Source organism: Nerophis ophidion, linkage group LG10 (assembly GCF_033978795.1).
Source record: "Nerophis ophidion isolate RoL-2023_Sa linkage group LG10, RoL_Noph_v1.0, whole genome shotgun sequence".
NCBI classification, from domain to species: Eukaryota; Metazoa; Chordata; class Actinopteri; order Syngnathiformes; family Syngnathidae; genus Nerophis; species Nerophis ophidion.
This window is the reverse complement of record NC_084620.1, coordinates 63,297,762-63,316,243: the sequence shown is the minus strand read 5'-3', so window position 1 is coordinate 63,316,243 and position 18,482 is coordinate 63,297,762. Positions and strand designations below refer to the sequence as shown.

Genomic DNA, 18,482 nt, shown 5'->3' with positions numbered 1-18,482 from the left:
TGGTGTCATCTGATTGATGCTTTTAGTTTGTTAGTACGTCTACTTTGATTTTGTACAACAGCTTCCGCCACTCATTTCCGCGTTTGAATTTCAAATTAGAACATTTATTTACCGGATTGAATGGTGTCATCTGATGGATGCTTTTAGTTTGTTAGTACGTCTACTTTGATTTTGTACAACAGCTTCCGCCACTCTTTTCCGTGTTTGAATTTCAAAATATAACATTTATTTACCGGATTGAACGGTGTCATCTGGTGGATGCTTTTAGTTTGTTAGTACATCTACTTAATTTTGTACAACAGCTTCCAACACTCATTTCTGCATTTGAATTTCAAATTATAACATTTATTTACCGGATTGAACGGTGTCATCTGGTGGATGCTTTTAGTTTGTTAGTACATCTACTTCATTTTGTACAACAGTTTCCACCACTCATTTCCGCGTTTGAATTTCAAATTAAAACAATTATTTACCGGATTGAATGGTGTCATCTAATGGATGATTTTAGTTTGTTAGTATGTCTACTTGATTTTGTACAACAGCTTCTGCCACTCGTTTCCGTGTTTGAAATTCAAATTAAAACATTTATTTACCGGTTTGAATGGTGTCATCTGATGGATGCTTTTAGTTTGTTAGTACGTCTGCTTGATTTTGTACAACAGCTTCCGCCACTCATTTCCGCCTTTTTCTGTTGATTACGACCGGGGTAAAACAATATAAATATGTATATATATATACAAATATATATTGTTTATATATATTAAATATATAAACAATATTTGAATGTATTACTGTATTAACTATGCTTCATTTATGTATTCTAATCCCGTAGCGTTCATAAATTACATGTTTGTATTGCACATTGGCAATATTTTTTATCAAGCGTAAAAATCTGATTTCTTCTCAAATTTCCATTGTTAGAACTTCAGCATTTGCTCGGTCGACGATTCTATCTGTGTTGGTTGGTTTACAATCTTCTATAATGAACTGGGTTGGCGGGTCAAGGTAGGTTAATTAGTGCTTAACCACATTAGTTCTTATGGTGAAATGTTAGCTTAGCATGCTAAAGGTATTTTTCTACACAGGAGCCGTCTTATCTTGAAGAATGACACAAAAAAGCAGCGAGTAAGTTATCCATCCATCCATTTCCTACCGCTTATTCCATTTGGGGTCGCGTGGGGCGCTGGTGCCTATATCTCAGCTACAATCTGGCGGAAGGCGGGGTACACCCTGGACAAGTCGCCATTTCATCGCAGGGCCAAAACAGATAGACAGACAACATTCACACTCACATTCACACATTTTATTTTTTTTAATCAACCTCTCCTGTCTTCTGTGTAACCAATGTGTCCCTTCACAGGAGTTCTTTCAAAAGAGGAAAATGCAAGATAAACTTAAAAACATGGCGGCTGCTTCGTCATCCTCCCCTAAAGGCATCCCTTTTGGAAGTATGGACCTGCTCACACTGTTTGTTGTCAACCAGATTGCTGCCAAAAAGGAACATAAAGGTAAACATACACATACATATAGTGTCCCAAAAAAGGTATACACACTTTAAATAATTGTAAACTAGCTGTTTATTATCATTTGTTTAAAGGCCTACTGAAATGAGATTTTCTTATTTAAACGGGGATAGCAGGTCCATTTTATGTGTTATACTTGATCATTTTGCGATATTGCCATATTTTTGCTGAAAGGATTTAGTAGAGAACATCGACGATAAAGTTCACAACTTTTGGTCGCTAATAAAAGAAGCTTTGCCTGTACCGGAAGTAGCAGACGATGTGCGCGTGACATCACGGGTTGTGGAGCTCCTCACATCCTCACATTGTTTACAATCATGGCCACCAGCAGCGAGAGCGATTCGGACCGAGAAAGCGATGATTTCCCCATTACTTTGAGCGAGGATGAAAGATTCGTGGATGAGGATAGTGAGAGTGAAGGACTAGAAAAAAAAAAAAAAACAGGGCAGTGGGAGCGATTCAGATGTTATTAGACACATTTACTAGGATAATTCTGGAAAATCCCTTATCTGCTTACTGTCTTACAAGTGGATTAGTGAGATTATATAGTCGTACCTGAAAGTCGGAGGGGTGTGGCCACGGGTGTGGTGACCGCCAGTGTCTCTGAGGGAAGCCACGTTTCTCGACGAGGCAGGAGAGATCCCCTCCCCCCAACCCCCCCCCCCCCCCCCCCCCCCCCCCCCTCCATGGAGTAAGCATCCGACGGTCGGTGGCGGCCGGTGGGAGGACGCAAGAGAGTCCACAGCTGCAGGAGAAACAACGCAAACTCTCCGCTCATGTCTACGGTAAGAGCCGAATGTAAACAAGGAAACACCGGCTGTGTTTGTGTTGCTAAAGGCGGCCGCAATTCACCGCTTCCCACCTACATCTTTCTTCTATGACATCTCCATAATTCATTGAACAAATTGCAAAAGATTCAGCAACACAGATGTTCAGAATACCATGTAATTATGTGATTAAAGCAGACCACTTATAGCTGTGATCGGTGCTGGATCAAAATGTCCGCTACAATCCGTGACGTCACGCGTCACGGATACTTCGCGCGAAATTTAAAATTGCAATTTAGTAAACTAACCCGGCTGTATTAGCATGTGTTGCAATGTTAAGATTTCATTATTGATATCTAAACTATCAGACTGCGTGGTCGGTAGTAGTGGGTTTCAGTAGGCCTTCTATTTTCAACATGTAAAATAATTGACAAACATCATTCTATTGTTTTGACACCACCTGTTCTCAAACTGGTGTCTGTTCTGGTCCAGCGATGTAATTCAATGACTGTTGCAGGTCTCATTGCGTAAACCTTGTCTTTAGGTATCCCCGTAAAAAGAAGTCTAGTGGTGTAAGGTCCGGTGAACGCGGAGGGTATTTAACAAAACCCCTCCGTCCAATCCACCTGTTTGGCAAGATTCCATCGAGGAAGGATCCAACATCGCGATGGTAGTGTGGGGGTGCCATCGATGTTAGATCCTTCCTTGATGAGAAGAAGAGACAATAAAGAGTGAGAAAAGCCTATGGTGCAGGGGTCACCAACACGGTGCCCGCGGGCACCAGGTAGCCCATAAGGACCAGATGAGTCGCCCGCTGGCCTGTTCTAAAAATAGCTCAAATAGCAGCACTTACCAGTGAGCTGCCTCTATTTTTGAAATTGTATTTATTTACTAGCAAGCTTTGCTCGACATTTTTAATTCTAAGAGAGACAAAACTCAAATAGAATTTGAAAATCCAAGAAAATATTTTAAAGAGTTGGTCTTCACTTGTTTAAATAAATTCATTTATTTTTTTACTTTGCTTCTTATAACTTTCAGAAAGACAATTTTAGGGAAAAAATAAAACCTTAAAAATTATTTTAGGATTTTTAAACACATACCTTTTTACCTTTTAAGTTCCTTCCTCTTCTTTCCTGACAATTTAAATCAATGTTCAAGTAAATTAATTTTGTTATTGTTAAGAATAGTAAATACGTTTTAATTCAATTCTTAATTTTAGCGTCTGTTTTTTCGACGAAGAATATTTGTGAAATATTTCTTCAAACTTATTGTGATTAAAATTCCAAAAAATATCCTGGCAAATCTAAAAAATATGTATAATAAGATTTAAATCTTATTTCAAAGTCTTTTGAATTTCTTTTAAAACTTTTGTTCTAGAAGAAATTATTATTTGTCTTTGTTAGAAATATAGCCTGGTCCAATTTGTCATATATTCTAACAAAGTGCAGATTGGATTTTAACCTTTTTAAAACATGTCATCATCAATAATATATATTTATTGTGAGAAATCATTAAGATGATCAGTGTTTCCACAAAGATAAATATCATTAATTACTAATAATAACATAGAGTTAAATGTAAATTGAGCAAATTGGCTATTTCTGGCAATTCATTTAAGTGTGTATCAAACTGGTAGCCCTTCGCATTAATCAGTACCCAAGAAGTAGCTCTTGTTTTCAAAAAGGTTTGTGACCCCTGCTGTAGTGTAATGCCCGCAGCTATAAGCAACTGCGTGAGAGCGTATACTCGAATACTCTTGATATTGTCATTTTCTACATAGCACAGACACAAACTTGCGATATATCGAGTATATTCGATATATTGTCCAGCTGTATTACAGCATAAATATGGATGCAGTATTTAAAAACAAAGTAATGTCAGCTTTGTGTTATAAGCAACTGTATAGTATTATTGGTTATTAGTATCAACATTTCAGCTTTTTCCTTATTACATTATGTCTTTTTTTTTTTTTTTTACATTTAACTGTTGTTTTTACCACTGTAAAAAGTCAGTAATACTACACTTTGTCACCTATAACACAAAGCTGCCACTATGTTTTGTCTTTAAACATATGTAATGTCTCTATTTACTTTTACTCCATAAAAATTTATCAAAATGGCAGCCACATACTTCTGACATTTAGTAAGTGGCCCTTGTTGAAAAAAGTTGGGACACCCCTGTATTATTAACATATATTCCATACATTTTTTTGTTAGAATAACATGCTTGTCCACCTGACTTATGATTTCAAAAGCATGTACATAACGTATAAATTATAATTCTTAAACTGTATATTCACCGTAACAAGAGCAGCCATAATTGCAATGAAAGTAAGTTTGACACCCATGTATTAGACTGTTAAGCTTTACAAAACAACTATTTTACACGACTAGCAAAACAAACTTTATTTTCCCACCCAGATCCTCCTTCAGTGTCTGTGCTGAGCTCCAAAGGAAGAGGGAAGAAGAGGGGAATCGAACCGTTGGTGCTCCCGATGAGCCCCTGCTCTCCATCACAGCTGAGTCTGGTTGACAGCCAACCTCAATACAGGTAAAACAGACCCTCCATAACATACTTGTTGAGTTAGGGCAGGGGTGTCAAACTTGTTTATATTAAGGGCCAATGTGAAACCGTTAAAATAATCTGAATATAAACATACAATTGCCTTGTTACATAATTTGAATAATCTACTATTTTTGGTTCTTATATTATTTACTAACAGATTGATGGATAACTTGCTCTGAAGTTATACGTCATTGATTGATTGATACTTTTATTAGTAGATTGCACAGTTCAGTACATATTCCGTACATTTGACCACTAAATGGTAACACCCGAATAAGTTTTTCAACTTGTCCACGTTAATCAATTCATGGTACAAGATGACAAAAAAAAAATACTTAAAATATTTTGTTGTTTGATCAGATAATATTAAAGCATAGGACAAATGCAATTGAATGGTGGAACACATACAATGGGCCTGCTGGGTCAAATAAATGATATAGTGGTCCACTTAAAATAATGTGACACACCACATAAAATGCCGTGGCGGGCTACATAAAATAATGTAGTGGGACAGATAAAATAACTTTGCGGAACATATACAGTAAAATGCAGCAACAGGCCACATGAATTATGTAGTGGGCCACGTATAAAAATGTAACATAAAACATAAAACGACGTGGCAGGCCACAAAAATGTATGTTGCGGGCCAGATAAACTAACCAAACACATAAAATGGCATGGTGGACCCCATAAAATAATATGGCCAACCAGAAGAATAATAGGGCTTAACACATAACATGGCGTGGGAGACTACCTAAAATAAGTGGCGGGTTACATAAAATAATGTGACAGACAACATAAAATAAAGTTGCAAGCCGCATACAGATAAAATAACATTGCGGAACTCATAAAATGGCGTAGCGGGCCAGATATGGCCTCTGAGCTTTGAGTTTGACACCCGCAGTGACGTGCGGTGAAGTATACACCGGGTGAGGCATAGATACTTTGAGGGTTTTTTTAACTAAAATGTGCAGCTCTAAACATTGTTGATTTAGGTTGCACATTAGAATAACAGGAAAAATAAGGGAGTAATTAGCTTTCATAAAACGTCATCATGATATGATATGGTAAATGGGTCCAAAAAGTATTTGATAAAGTTGTTTCAAATAATTTTTGGTCCAATTTGCTTTTAACAAAATAAAGTATTGTGAGCGTATCTTGCCTCTCTGTATATGTATCTGAAGCCACAATAGCTATCCTCCATGAAAACATACTTTGTATGATCACATTCATTTTGTCTTAAAGTCCAGTTTAGAGAAGTATTTAATCTTGGATATATATATAATCCTCCATATTCATTAAATTTCAATTCAAGCAATAAAACAATATTTTTGCATCTGACAAAAAGCACCCCACAAACCCTGGTTTACTGTAATAAAAATGTAATGTTTGTTTTAAATACAGTTTAAAAAAAAAAGAAAAAGAAAAATGGCTGGCTTCCGCTGTAGAGACCTGTGTCTGCTAACTTGAGCGCCCCCATTTCTCCCAGTGTGGCGAGTCAGAGTACTGCTGAGGCATTGAAGTGCAAGTTGAGAATATATCGCCCTCTACCTTGAGGCAGAGGTACTTGCTGCCTCATGGCCTGCCTTTTCCCAGCACACGAAGCACACACCCCCTCGCACTCACACGCTCAAAATGCTTTGTGTGTAGCCGTGGAGGCACCACCCGTGTCTGCCTCAATTCTCGTTTGGCACATTATTTTGATCAGGAAACACGGAATTTCCGCGATTTTGATCATGAAAATGATCAAAATATACAGGAACCACACCAAAATCACATAGAAATCATAGACCAAAAGAAAAATATAAAACTTATTTTATGTTACTACTTTGCTTTTGTACATCTTATGTTTGAGCCTTTTACCCTCCTGGTGGTAAGCAGAGGCACTGCCTCACTTGCCTCCCCTAACAGCACATCACTGGAGACCTGTGAGTTAGGGCCACAGGTGTTAATTTATTCCCCTAACTATTTGGACCTTTTCCAGGCAAAGCTATTTCGTGGAGTTGATAAATAAGAGGGGTTTTTGAGTGTAGCATCTCAGTAACTGTAAAAAAAACAGTAAAGTAAATGTTTAATCAAGGATTTTGTGGAGGAGTAATGTCAGCATTCTGTTCTATTGTAGCATTCAGGGAGCAAGGGCAAAACAGATTATCCCGCAAGCGTTCAAGACTCGGCAAGTAAGTCACTAAAACAAGCCAATGATGAACATGTCTGGTGTGTTGGACTCAATAAATGTGTTTATCACTTTAAGTTTTCACCTGTTCTGGAGGCAGCCTATTCAGACAACAGCGTGTCAGACTACCTGATGCCAACAGTGGATCCCCTCAGCCCCTTCTCATCCTCCTCCTCCTCCTCAGGACAAGGTATAGAAAATGGAATACTCATTGAATTTATAATGAATCCCACTCTTTAGGGAGGTTCTACCAGCAGTTGCAAGCACAGCCACATTCTCAGTGGCCGCCTTCACCTTGGGACACATCGGGTCTGGATCAGAACACGGTAGTCAAAAGAATATAAGTACTTTCCACGCAGGGCCTTTAATAACAAACATGTATGCTTTAGTTTCAGCCTTACTGTGAGCCCAGACCAATGACATGGTCTTCTGGTTCTTACCTGGCCACTTCCCCTCCTTCGCAATTATTGTGAGAGCACTTTTACAGTATGTTCTTGTAATTTAACAACAAAATACAAAATATATCTTGTCTTTTCAGCAAACGCGCAAAACATGAAGTCACCTCTCTGCAGCCAAAACAGGAACCCATGATGGACTTCACTCTGAACCAGATGAGAGGCGAGCAGCCCTTTGAAGAGGATGTCTTCATGGGCTTCACCAATGAAGACTTAAGCGGTAAACCAAGCTTATTGTAAATTCCGGACTATAATACGCTACCATTTTCCTAGGCTTATAAAATGGTTTGGCTAATTTATGGATTTTCTTTGCTGATGGCTGTAATGTAAATGATACAAAAAAAAAGATGAGCAAAGACTGAAAAGGTGGGTTTTATTGTGCGAGGGCGCCAAATTTTGGACGAGTTTGCTCATCACAGCTGCTGCAGTGTCTTCTGTTTAGAGCTTTCACCCAGACATAGAAGTGCCGTTCTTTCATCTTGCCGTCCATAGCTTTTCTACCTGTATGGATTCTTTATTCACTCCAAGCAACTTACAAACGTTGCTTGTAGTGATGTTAGTGCACGCATGTTGACAGTTCAGAGATTGTGGATTTATTACCCCCTTGCTAACGTATTTTCTGGACTACAAGCCACTAGGCTTTGAACCCTACGGCTTATAAAACGGTGCGGCTAATTGATGGATTTTTCTCTGCTATCGGCCGTAATGTTTTGTATTCAAGAAATAGTTTTCATAAAACCTAACAGAGACACTGAAGAATTGTTATAGTTTGTGCTATGGCACCATCTTTTGGACGAGTTTGCTCACTGCAGGTGCTGCTGGTTGATTGTCTACATTATTTCCTTCTGTTTAGTCCCTTGAACTGGAAGTACAAATGACGTTCCAACTAGTCGTTCATTGCGTTCTACTCATCTTGTATCTTCATGCATCACCCCAAGCAACATTTACACGTTTTACAATATAACTAAAACAATTCTTACTTACAAAACCTTCCCATGTGTGATGTCGGAGTTTTTTCATGCATATTTGTGCGTGCTACCATAATGTAATCAAGCGAGCGTCGTTGGCATTAGCTAATATGCTAACACATTTACAAGTGTCTGTGTTAGCCTTATTTACTTATGATGGAATTTTTTTTGTATCGTTTCATTTTTGTAAATCCCTAAGTAAACTCACCAAAATGTCACCGTGGAGTGTTTGAGTCTGTTTAGCTGTTTGGAGAACTAGCTTCCGCAGATAGTGGGTCCATGAAGATGACTTCTGTTTTGTTTGATCAGCTGTTATACTGGCACCGTTTGAAAACAATTAATCTATGTAGGTAAACATTTACAAATTATATCTGCGTAAATAACTAATTTCACAACGCATATATCTGCAGCTTATAGTCAGTCCATCCATCCATTTCTCAGCTGCACTCGGGCAGAAGACGGCGTACACCCTGGACCAGTCAACTTATCGTCCGGTGCGGCTAAAAAATATATTTTTATTCTAAAATTTAGTGGGTCGGCTTATATGCTGGTGCACTTTATAGTGCGAAAAATATGGTAATTTAAGCATGAACTGTCAACTTTCTTTACATGTGTTTGCATTATAGTGTGTGATTTTGGGAGAGAAAAACCTAAGATCTACCTTAAAGATGAACCAGGAGACAGAGCTTCATCACCACAGTAGGTGTTTAAATATTAAAATATACATGTTTTTCATTTGTAACAACTGTTTTTTTGACTTTAGAACTGTCCCGGAGCCACAGGTCATTGGCGTGCAGGTAAGTTGTGGTAAATTATACAATTAAAAAAAAATACTCTTTAATGTGGTGATTGTAATTCACTAGCAGCCGCCAAGCTGCAGTAGCATGAACTTTTGTGAGTCTGCCCTCCCTTGAACACATTAATTCGTTCATTATGTATGCAAATCAACAAAGTTTTTCTCCGCAGCGTGCCCCGACTACCCAATGAATGGCCATTCACCAATTTCCTCGTGTAGACGGGGTTACCAGAGTTCAGATTCCATTGATGTAAGTAAGTGTTCTTCCTCTGTTCGAGTCCACAACAATAGGACTTTTTCTCCTGTGTTCGTCAGAGTGAAGAACGCCATCAGGCATCGGATGGAGACTGTTGTTTAGACGCTACTCCCCGCAGAAATCAACAGCAGAGCGGGCATCGTCTGGAAATGTGCACATGCAAGAAAACATGCAGGGAAATGAGAGAAGCACAAACCCAAACCTCCCCTGAGATGTGCGACGCCGCCACTCAGTGCGAGCCCACTTTGGGTGTACGCCTTTCAACTGATATGTCACCACAGCGGGCCTCCAGCAGAGGGCGCACAGGTTGCTCAGACTTTTCAACAGCTGGCAAGAAGAGCTCCACCACAAACAGAAGTAGAACACAAGTAAAAAATTAACAACTTCTCTATGATGCATTAATTATACTGTGTGTGTGCCTTTTTTCTAGGGGTGCAGCAAGATGAGGTCAAAGGGCAACAAGAACCCTCATGTGATGCCATCCTGGAGCAGGCATCCACCACCAAAAGACCCCCAGAAGAGGCTGAAACACGTAAGGAAATAGCAGACATTTTGCTCATGCTCAAACAAAGATAAGAGTGATGAGGACATACCTGTTCCGTGTGTGTTGTCTTAATTGAATGACCTGTTGTCATAGCAACACTGTCAAATAAAACCCCCAAAGCAGCATTATTGATTCAGCGGTTTATTTCTTTCCCCGTACACACTCCAGATATTTCTTTTTATATATAGAATATAAACTCTCGCAAAACATGTACAGCTCAGACGATAATGAATAAATATACTATACATCACTCTATTGGTGTTCGTTCTACGTCACCTGTAGAAACACGGGATGTCACCAGAAGTACACAATAACTGTCCACAGCTAGACAGCGCCAACACAACCGCGAAAAAACACAGCACACTGTGACAAAAGTGCAGCCTGGAACACTCACGGCAAACATTTGGTCACCAATTGCACAGTCTGGAAATGGAATAAAACTTTGTGCACAAAATTGTTTTGATTTTTTCCAACCAATCTAACACATTTTTTTTTTCTGACTAATGACTCCAAATTGGACACCCGTCACTTTAGATATGACAGAAGTTGCATAAATTACTGAATCCTATCATAAAACTTGATCTTAAATGTACACACACTGGACATTTCATTAGGTAAACCTGCTTGTCTGTGTTAGTTTCATATGTAAATGACTGTTTTTAATATTATTTCTAAAAACACACCGTGCACAGTCGTCCCTCGTTTGTCGCTGTTAATTCCCGACGTGACCGCGATGAATGCATTTCTGCGAAGTAGGAATTGTTTTTTATAAATCCGATATTTTCATTGAAAAAAAACAATTTAAGGACCTTGTAAATACGTTAACATAATTAGAACCCTCTACACATGAGATAACACACTTTGTTAACATTTACACTGTTTTAATACAATATAATATTGCTGCCAATCAGTTGTCATGAGACTTTTGGTCTCCCCTAATGGCCAAAACGTATTTTTTTGTCTACGTTGCCATTTTTACGCCTGAAAATGCTTGATTTAGGACCTCAAAAATTGCAGAATATGCCTTAAAAATACAATTAAATAATAGACATATTGTGGTGAGGTGTGCTTCAATCAATCAAATTAAAGTTTACTTATATAGCCCTTAATCACAAATGTCTCAAAGGGCTGGACAGTGTGCTTCAAATATTGTGGCTTTTATAAGTTTGAAACTGAAAAAATATGCAAAAAAAATGTATATACCTATACATATATGCATACAGAAATATGTGTATATGTTATTTAAAATTATATATATTGTAATTAAATATACACAAATATATATATTTGTGTATATTTATATATATATAGATGTACACACACATATATATATATACATAGATGTATACACATATATAATTTATATATACACACATATGCATATATATATATGTACATGTATGTATACGTGTATATGTAATGTATGTATACATATATATTTGTACATGTATATATATACACATATGTACACATATATATATATGTGTGTGTATACAAGTATATATATATATATATACATATATATATACATATACATATATATATATGTACACACACACACACACACACATGTATATACATACGTGTGTGTGTGTGTATATATATATACACACACACACATATATATAAATAATTGAAGAGCGATATGATGGGGGACGACTGAAATAGGAACTATTGATGTGCTGCCAATAGAATGACACTTAAAACCGATATTTACTGATATGCAAACCATGGACTGGTACTTAAAATTCTACCTGCTGATCATTCTGAGACACAAATTACAATAATGTCTTTTTTGTACGTAAGGCTGCGGCGGAAGAAAACCGTAAAAAAATAGTAAAAAAGAATCATAGACACGTAAAGGTAAACAAATAAAGATCATTACACTTCTTTCCACTTTTTAAACTGAGATGGCACCCGTCACAAAATTCCAGGTTGTTATCCTAAATGTGTGATGAAATCCTGTATTTGTACTGTAAATGTGGCTCACTCTGCTGTACCTGCTGTGCATGTACTGCAATAACGGCAAACTTAGGGGTACACAAGCGTTCGATTCACCGTGATTCTTGATTTATATTTATTCTCACAATTTTTGGTGTGATAATTCTAATGTTACAGGTTGGAAAAGCTCCTTCTGGTTGCATGGAGATGGCCTAAAAACATATTTTTCAAAATGGATTAATACATACACACATATATATATATATATATATATACATATATACATATATATATACACATATACACATATATATATGCGTACATACACATATATACACACACACACATACATACATATATGTATATATGTATCTATATATACATACATGTATAAACATTCATACATATATACATACATACGTATATATACAAACCCTGTTTCCATATGAGTTGGGAAATTGTGTTAGATGTAAATATAAACGGAATACAATGATTTGCAAATCATTTTCAACCCATATTCAGTTGAATATGCTACAAAGACAACATATTTGATGTTCAAACTGATAAACTTTTTTATTTTTGCAAATAATCATTAACTTTAGAATTTGATGCCTTTAACACGTGAAACAGAAGTTGGGAAAGGTGGCAATAAATACTGATAAAGTTGAGGAATGCTCATCTAACACTTATATGGAACATCCCACAGGTGTGCAGGCTGATTGGCAACAGGTGGGTGCCATGATTGGGTATAAAAACAGCTCCCATGAAATGCTAAGTAATTCACAAAAAAGGATGTGGTGAGGGTCACCACTTTGTAAGAAAATTGTCAGTTTTAGAACAACATTTCTCAACGAGCCATTGAGAGGAATTTAGGGATTTTACCATCTACGGTCAAATCATCAAAAGGTTCAGAGAATCTGGAGAAATCACTGTACGTAAGCCATGATATTACGGACCTTTGACCCCTCAGGCGGTACTGCATAAAAAACCGACATCAGTGTGTAAAGGATATCACCAGATGGGCTCAGGAACACTTCATAAAACCACTGTCAGTAACTACAGTTTGTCGCTATAACTGTAAGTGCAAGTTAAAACTCTACTATGCAAAGCCAAACCCATTTATCAACAACACCCTGAAACGCCGCCGTTTTCGCTGGGCCCGAGCTCGTCTAAGATGGACTGATGCAAAGTGGAAAAGTGTTTCTGTGGTCTGACGAGTCCACATGTCAAATTTAATTTGGAACCAGAGGACGTGGTGTCCTCCAGAACAAAGAGAAAACAACCATTCGGATTGTTATAGGGGCGAAGTTTAAAAGCCAGCATCTGTGATGGTATGGGGGTGTATTAGTGTCCAAGGCATGGGTAACTTACACATCTGTGAAGGCACCATTAATGCTGAATGGTCCATACAGGTTTTGGAGCAACATATGTTGCCATCCAAGCAACGTTATCATGGACGCCGCTGCTTATTTCAGCAAGACAATGCCAAGCCACGTGTTACAACAGCGTGGCTTCATAGTAAAAGAGTGCGGGTACTTTCCTGGCCCGCCTGCAGTCCAGACCTGTCTCCCATCAAAAATGCATTATGAAGCGTAAAATACGACAGCGGAGACTCCGAACTATTGAACAACTGAAGCTCTACATAAAACAAGAATGGGAAAGAATTTTACTTTCAAAGCTTCAACAATTAGTTTCCTCAGTTCCCAAACGTTTATTGAGTGTTGTTAAAAGAAAAGGTGATGTAACACAGTGGTGAACATGCCCTTTCCCAACTACTTTGGCACGTGTTGCAGGCATGAAATTCTAAGTTAATTATTATTTGCAAAAAAAATAAAGTTAATGAGTTTGAACATCAAATATCTTGTCTTTGTAGTGCATTCAACTGAATATGAGTTGAAAAGGATTTGCAAATCATTGTATTCCGTTTATATTTACATCTAACACAATTTCCCAACTCATATGGAAACGGCGTTTGTACATACATATACGTACACATCAAGAACTCCTTTGTCCCACACGCCATTAGACTGTACAACTCCTCTCTGGGACGGGGGGCAGGGAGTATTAGGATGACAGGGGATGCAAAACAATAACAGTGCAATACGTTTTTTCATAACATGGTCACTACTGCCTACTTTGTCTTGTTATATTCTTATTTTACTGTTATATTGTTATTCCCTTTGTTTTTATTCTTTTTGTAATATTTCTCTATTTTGTTTCCTTTTAAAACCCCATTATTTACTTTTTACTTTTTTCTTTAAATTGATCTCAACTCTGTACACTGCTGCTGGAATTTTAATTTTCCTGAAGGAACTCTCCTGAAGGAATCAATAAAGTACTATCTAACTATCTATCTATCTATACTGTACATACATACATATATAGAATAGAATAAAATAGAAAGTACTTTATTGATCCCTGGGGGATATATATATATATACACACACATACATACATATATACACACACACACATACATACATACATATATACACACACATACAAATATGTATATATACATACATACATATAGATACACACATATATACACACATACATACACGCACGCACACACACATATATATACAAATATAAATACATATATATACAAACATACATACCTATATATATACACATATATACATACATTATAAATTTAATGTAATTATGTATATATATATATACATACATACATACATATATATGTACATACATATATACATACTTTATACATGTATATATATATATAAACATACATATATAAAAATATGTACAAACATACATAGATACACATACATATATACATACATATGTACATATATACGTACATACATACATACATATATATATATACATACATACAGGGCATCACGGTGGTACAGGGGTTAGTGTGTCTGCCTCACAATACGAAGGTCCTGAGTAGTCCTGGGTTTAATCCTGGGCTCAGGATCTTTCTGTGTGGAGTGTGCATGTCCTCCCCGGGACTGCGTGGGTTCCCTCCGGGTACTCCGGCTTCCTCCCACCTCCAAAGACATGCACCTGGGGATAGGTTGATTGGCAACACTAAATTGACCCTAGTGTGTTGAGTGTTGTCTGTCTATCTGTGTAGGCCCTGTGACGAGGTGGCTACTTGTCCAGGGTGTACCACGCCTTCCGCCCGATTGTAGCTGAGATAGGCACCAGCGCCCCCCGCCACCTCAAAGGGAATAAGCGGTCGAAAATGGATGGATGGATACATACATATGTACATATATATATATATACATACATATCTACATACATGTATACACATATATATATATATATATATATATATATATACTGTAATATTGAAATTATTATACCAAAATTGTGAGAATTGATTTAAATCAAGAATTGTGGTGAATCGACCGGTCACCCCAGGAATCGGAATTGGATCAAACATTAGGTGTCCAAAGAGTCCCTCCGAAAATATCCTTTTAGTGCTACTAGTCTGGTGTCGGCAGCCACCCACTGTCAGTGCGTGTCATAGAAATAGAAGCTCCAAATAATAGGACTGTGCTACATGTTGATGATTCACGGATTATCCTTCAATTATAGGCTTCAATGGTTCCTGTTGTTTGTTCAAGTGTCCACAAAGAAGACAGCTCTAAATGTGACTGCATGGTTTGAGATTTGTCCAGCAAGAAGTGAGAACATAAACACCCACAAGGCCGGGCAGAGGCTCAAACCAAGAGCACCCTGTTTGTTATTGAACATATGACAACACTTCTAGTCTACGTCGGACGCGTCATTGTCTGATAGATGGTAGTTGGAGCCTTTAACCCGGATGTACTCAACCTGCCGCCCCTCATCCGAATCGGACGCGCCGCACGAGCACAGCTGGTTCTCGAACAGCGCTTCGATCTCCTCCAAACGCCGGCCTTTGGTCTCGGGCAAGCAGCCGAAGATGAAGATGAAGCCCAGGAAGGCCATGCTGGAGTAGAGGAAGAAGGCTCCTGTGGGAGGATGCGAGGGGGAAAAAAACAAAAAAAACAGAATGTCACGGCAGCCATGGAACAAAACGTGTCTTTCTTTTGACTACAAACACCTTTTGGGGTTTTTGCAACACAGAAACAAATAAAAGCACCTGACATGAATCAATAAAAAAAAAAAGGGAAACAGGATTTACAGCAAGCTGCAGAAGGACGGACAGAATGATATTTTCCAGTCCCTCCAGGATTGCTTTTTTATGTGTTTGTTGCTGTCATGACCTGTCAAACCACGACTAACCCCTGCCTCTGATTAGTGATCAGGAGACTCACCTGCCTCTGATCACTAATCAGTGGGGGTCTAACTGCAGTCATGTTTTATTTTTTTCTTCCAACATTTATGTACGGGTTTTCCTGTGTTTAGTTCCTTTCCATCTACTTTCCACTTCCTGTTCTGTCACTCAGCTGCGATTGTACTCAACTGCCTCTGATCACTAATCGGTGAGGGTCTAATTGCTGTCATGTTTTAAAAAACGAACAAAAACAACTTATGTAGGGTTTTGTCTGTGTCTCGTAACTTTCCACTGAGCTCCGATTGTCCTCCCCTGCATGCGATTAGTGATCAGGAGACTCAACTGCCTCTGCCTCTAATCACTAATCAGTGGAGGTCTAACTGGTGTCATGTTTAAAAAAAAAAATCTTACATAAATTATGTACTGTTTTTTTTATTTTTATGTTTAGTTCCTGTCCAGCTACTTTCCACTTCCTGTTCTGCCACTGAGCGCTGATTGTACTCATCTGCCTCTGATTAGTGATCAGGAGACTCACCTGCCTCTGATCACTAATCAGTGGGGGTCTAACTGCTGTCATGTTCATTTTCCCCTAACTCTATGTTCTGTTTATCCTATGTTTAGTTCCTTTCCAGCTACTTTCCACTTCCTGTTCTGCCACTCAGCTGCGAGTGTACTCCCTTGCCTCTGATTAGTGATCAGGAGACTCACCTGCCTCTGATCACTAATCAGTGGGGGTCTAACTGCTGTCATGTTTTATTTTTTTCTTCCAACATTTATGTACGGGTTTTCCTGTGTTTACCTCCTGTCCAGCTACTTTCCTACTTCCTGTTCTGTCACTCAGCTGCGATTGTACTCACCTGCCTCTGATCACTAATCAGTGAGGGTCTAATTGCTGTCATGTTTATTTAAAAAACAACAACTTTTATGTAGGGTTTTGTCTGTGTCTCGTAACTTTCCACCTCCTGTTCTGCCATTGAGCTCCGATTGTACTCCCCTGCATGCGATTAGTGATCAGGAGACTCAACTGCCTCTGCCTCTAATCACTAATCAGTGGAGGTCTAACTAGTGTCATGTTTAAAAAAAAAAAAATCTTACTTTTATGTACTGTTTTTTTTTAATTTTTATGTTTAGTTCCTGTCCAGCTACTTTCCACTTCCTGTTCTGCCACTGAGCGCTGATTGTACTCATCTGCCTCTGATTAGTGATCTGGAGACTCACCTGCCTCTGATCACTAATCAGTGGGGGTCTAACTGCTGTCATGTTCATTTTCCCCAAACTGTATGTTCTGTTTAGCCTATGTTTAGTTCCTTTCTAGCTACTTTCCACTTCCTGTTCTGTCACCCAGCTGCGAGTGTACTCCCCTGCCTCTGATTAGTGATCAGGAGACTCACCTGCCTCTGATCACTAATCAGTGGGGGTCTAATTGCAGTCATGTTTTATTTTTTTCTTCCAACATTTATGTACGGGTTTTCCTGTGTTTAGTTCCTTTCCAGCTACTTTCCACTTCCTGTTCTGTCACTCAGCTGCAATTGTACTCACCTGCCTCTGATCACTAATCAGTGGGTGTCTAACTGCTGTCATGTTTTATTTTTTTCTTCCAACATTTATGTACGGTAATTCCTATGTTTAGTTCCTGTCCAGCTACTTTCCACTTCCTGTTCTGTCACTCAGCTGCGATTGTACTCACCTGCCTCTGATCACTAATCAGTGAGGATCTAATTGCTGTCATGTTTATTAAAAAAAAACTTGTAAGTATGGTTTTGTCTGTGTCTCATAACTTTCCACCTCCTGTTCTGCCACTCAGCTCCGATTGTACTCCCCTGCATGTGATTAGTGATCAGGAGACTCAACTGCCTCTGCCTCTAATCACTCATCAGTGGAGGTCTAACTGCTGTCATGTTTTAAAAAAAAAATCTGAGTTTTATGTACTGTTTTTCTTTTTATGTTTAGTTCCTGTCCAGTTACTTTCCACTTCCTGTTCTGCCACTGAGCGCTGATTGTACTAATCTGCCTCTGATTAGTGATCAGGAGACTCCCCTGCCTCTGATCACTAATCAGTGGGGGTCTAACTGCTGTAATGTTCATTTTCCCCTAACTCTATGTTCTGTTTATCCTATGTTTAGTTCCTTTCCAGCTACTTTCCACTTCCTGTTCTGCAACTCAGCTGTGAGTGTACTCCCTTGCCTCTGATTAGTGATCAGGAGACTCACCTGCCTCTGATCACTAATCAGTGGGGGTCTAACTGCTGTCA

The 18,482-nt window shown here is 38.4% G+C and overlaps 2 protein-coding genes across 3 annotated transcripts in view; one reads left to right on the top strand and one right to left on the bottom strand.

The window, feature by feature from the left end:
• The first annotated feature begins 644 nt into the window (after window positions 1-644).
• LOC133561171 (uncharacterized) lies at window positions 645-10,172 on the top strand. 2 transcript variants are annotated; one of them, XM_061914446.1, is made up of 16 exons: window positions 645-706; window positions 922-1,005; window positions 1,086-1,125; window positions 1,361-1,508; window positions 4,711-4,840; window positions 6,978-7,032; window positions 7,107-7,218; window positions 7,269-7,354; window positions 7,418-7,497; window positions 7,567-7,703; window positions 9,078-9,150; window positions 9,215-9,248; window positions 9,318-9,345; window positions 9,418-9,497; window positions 9,563-9,860; window positions 9,934-10,172. In XM_061914446.1, exons 2-16 carry the CDS (start codon window positions 983-985, stop codon window positions 10,077-10,079), a joined length of 1,470 nt encoding a protein of 489 aa, XP_061770430.1. In that variant the 5' UTR covers window positions 645-706; window positions 922-982; the 3' UTR covers window positions 10,080-10,172. The 2 variants fall into 2 exon arrangements, with proteins under 2 accessions (XP_061770430.1, XP_061770429.1); XM_061914445.1 differs by having other exon boundaries at window positions 9,315-9,345.
• LOC133561169 (proton myo-inositol cotransporter-like) overlaps window positions 10,173-18,482 on the bottom strand; it is a 250,512-nt gene continuing 242,202 nt past the window's right edge. Inside the window, exon 18 of the mRNA XM_061914444.1 lies at window positions 10,173-15,965. Coding sequence (XP_061770428.1) covers window positions 15,739-15,965 — 227 coding nt within the window. The 3' untranslated portion in view covers window positions 10,173-15,738. The remainder of the gene's footprint in view (window positions 15,966-18,482) is intronic.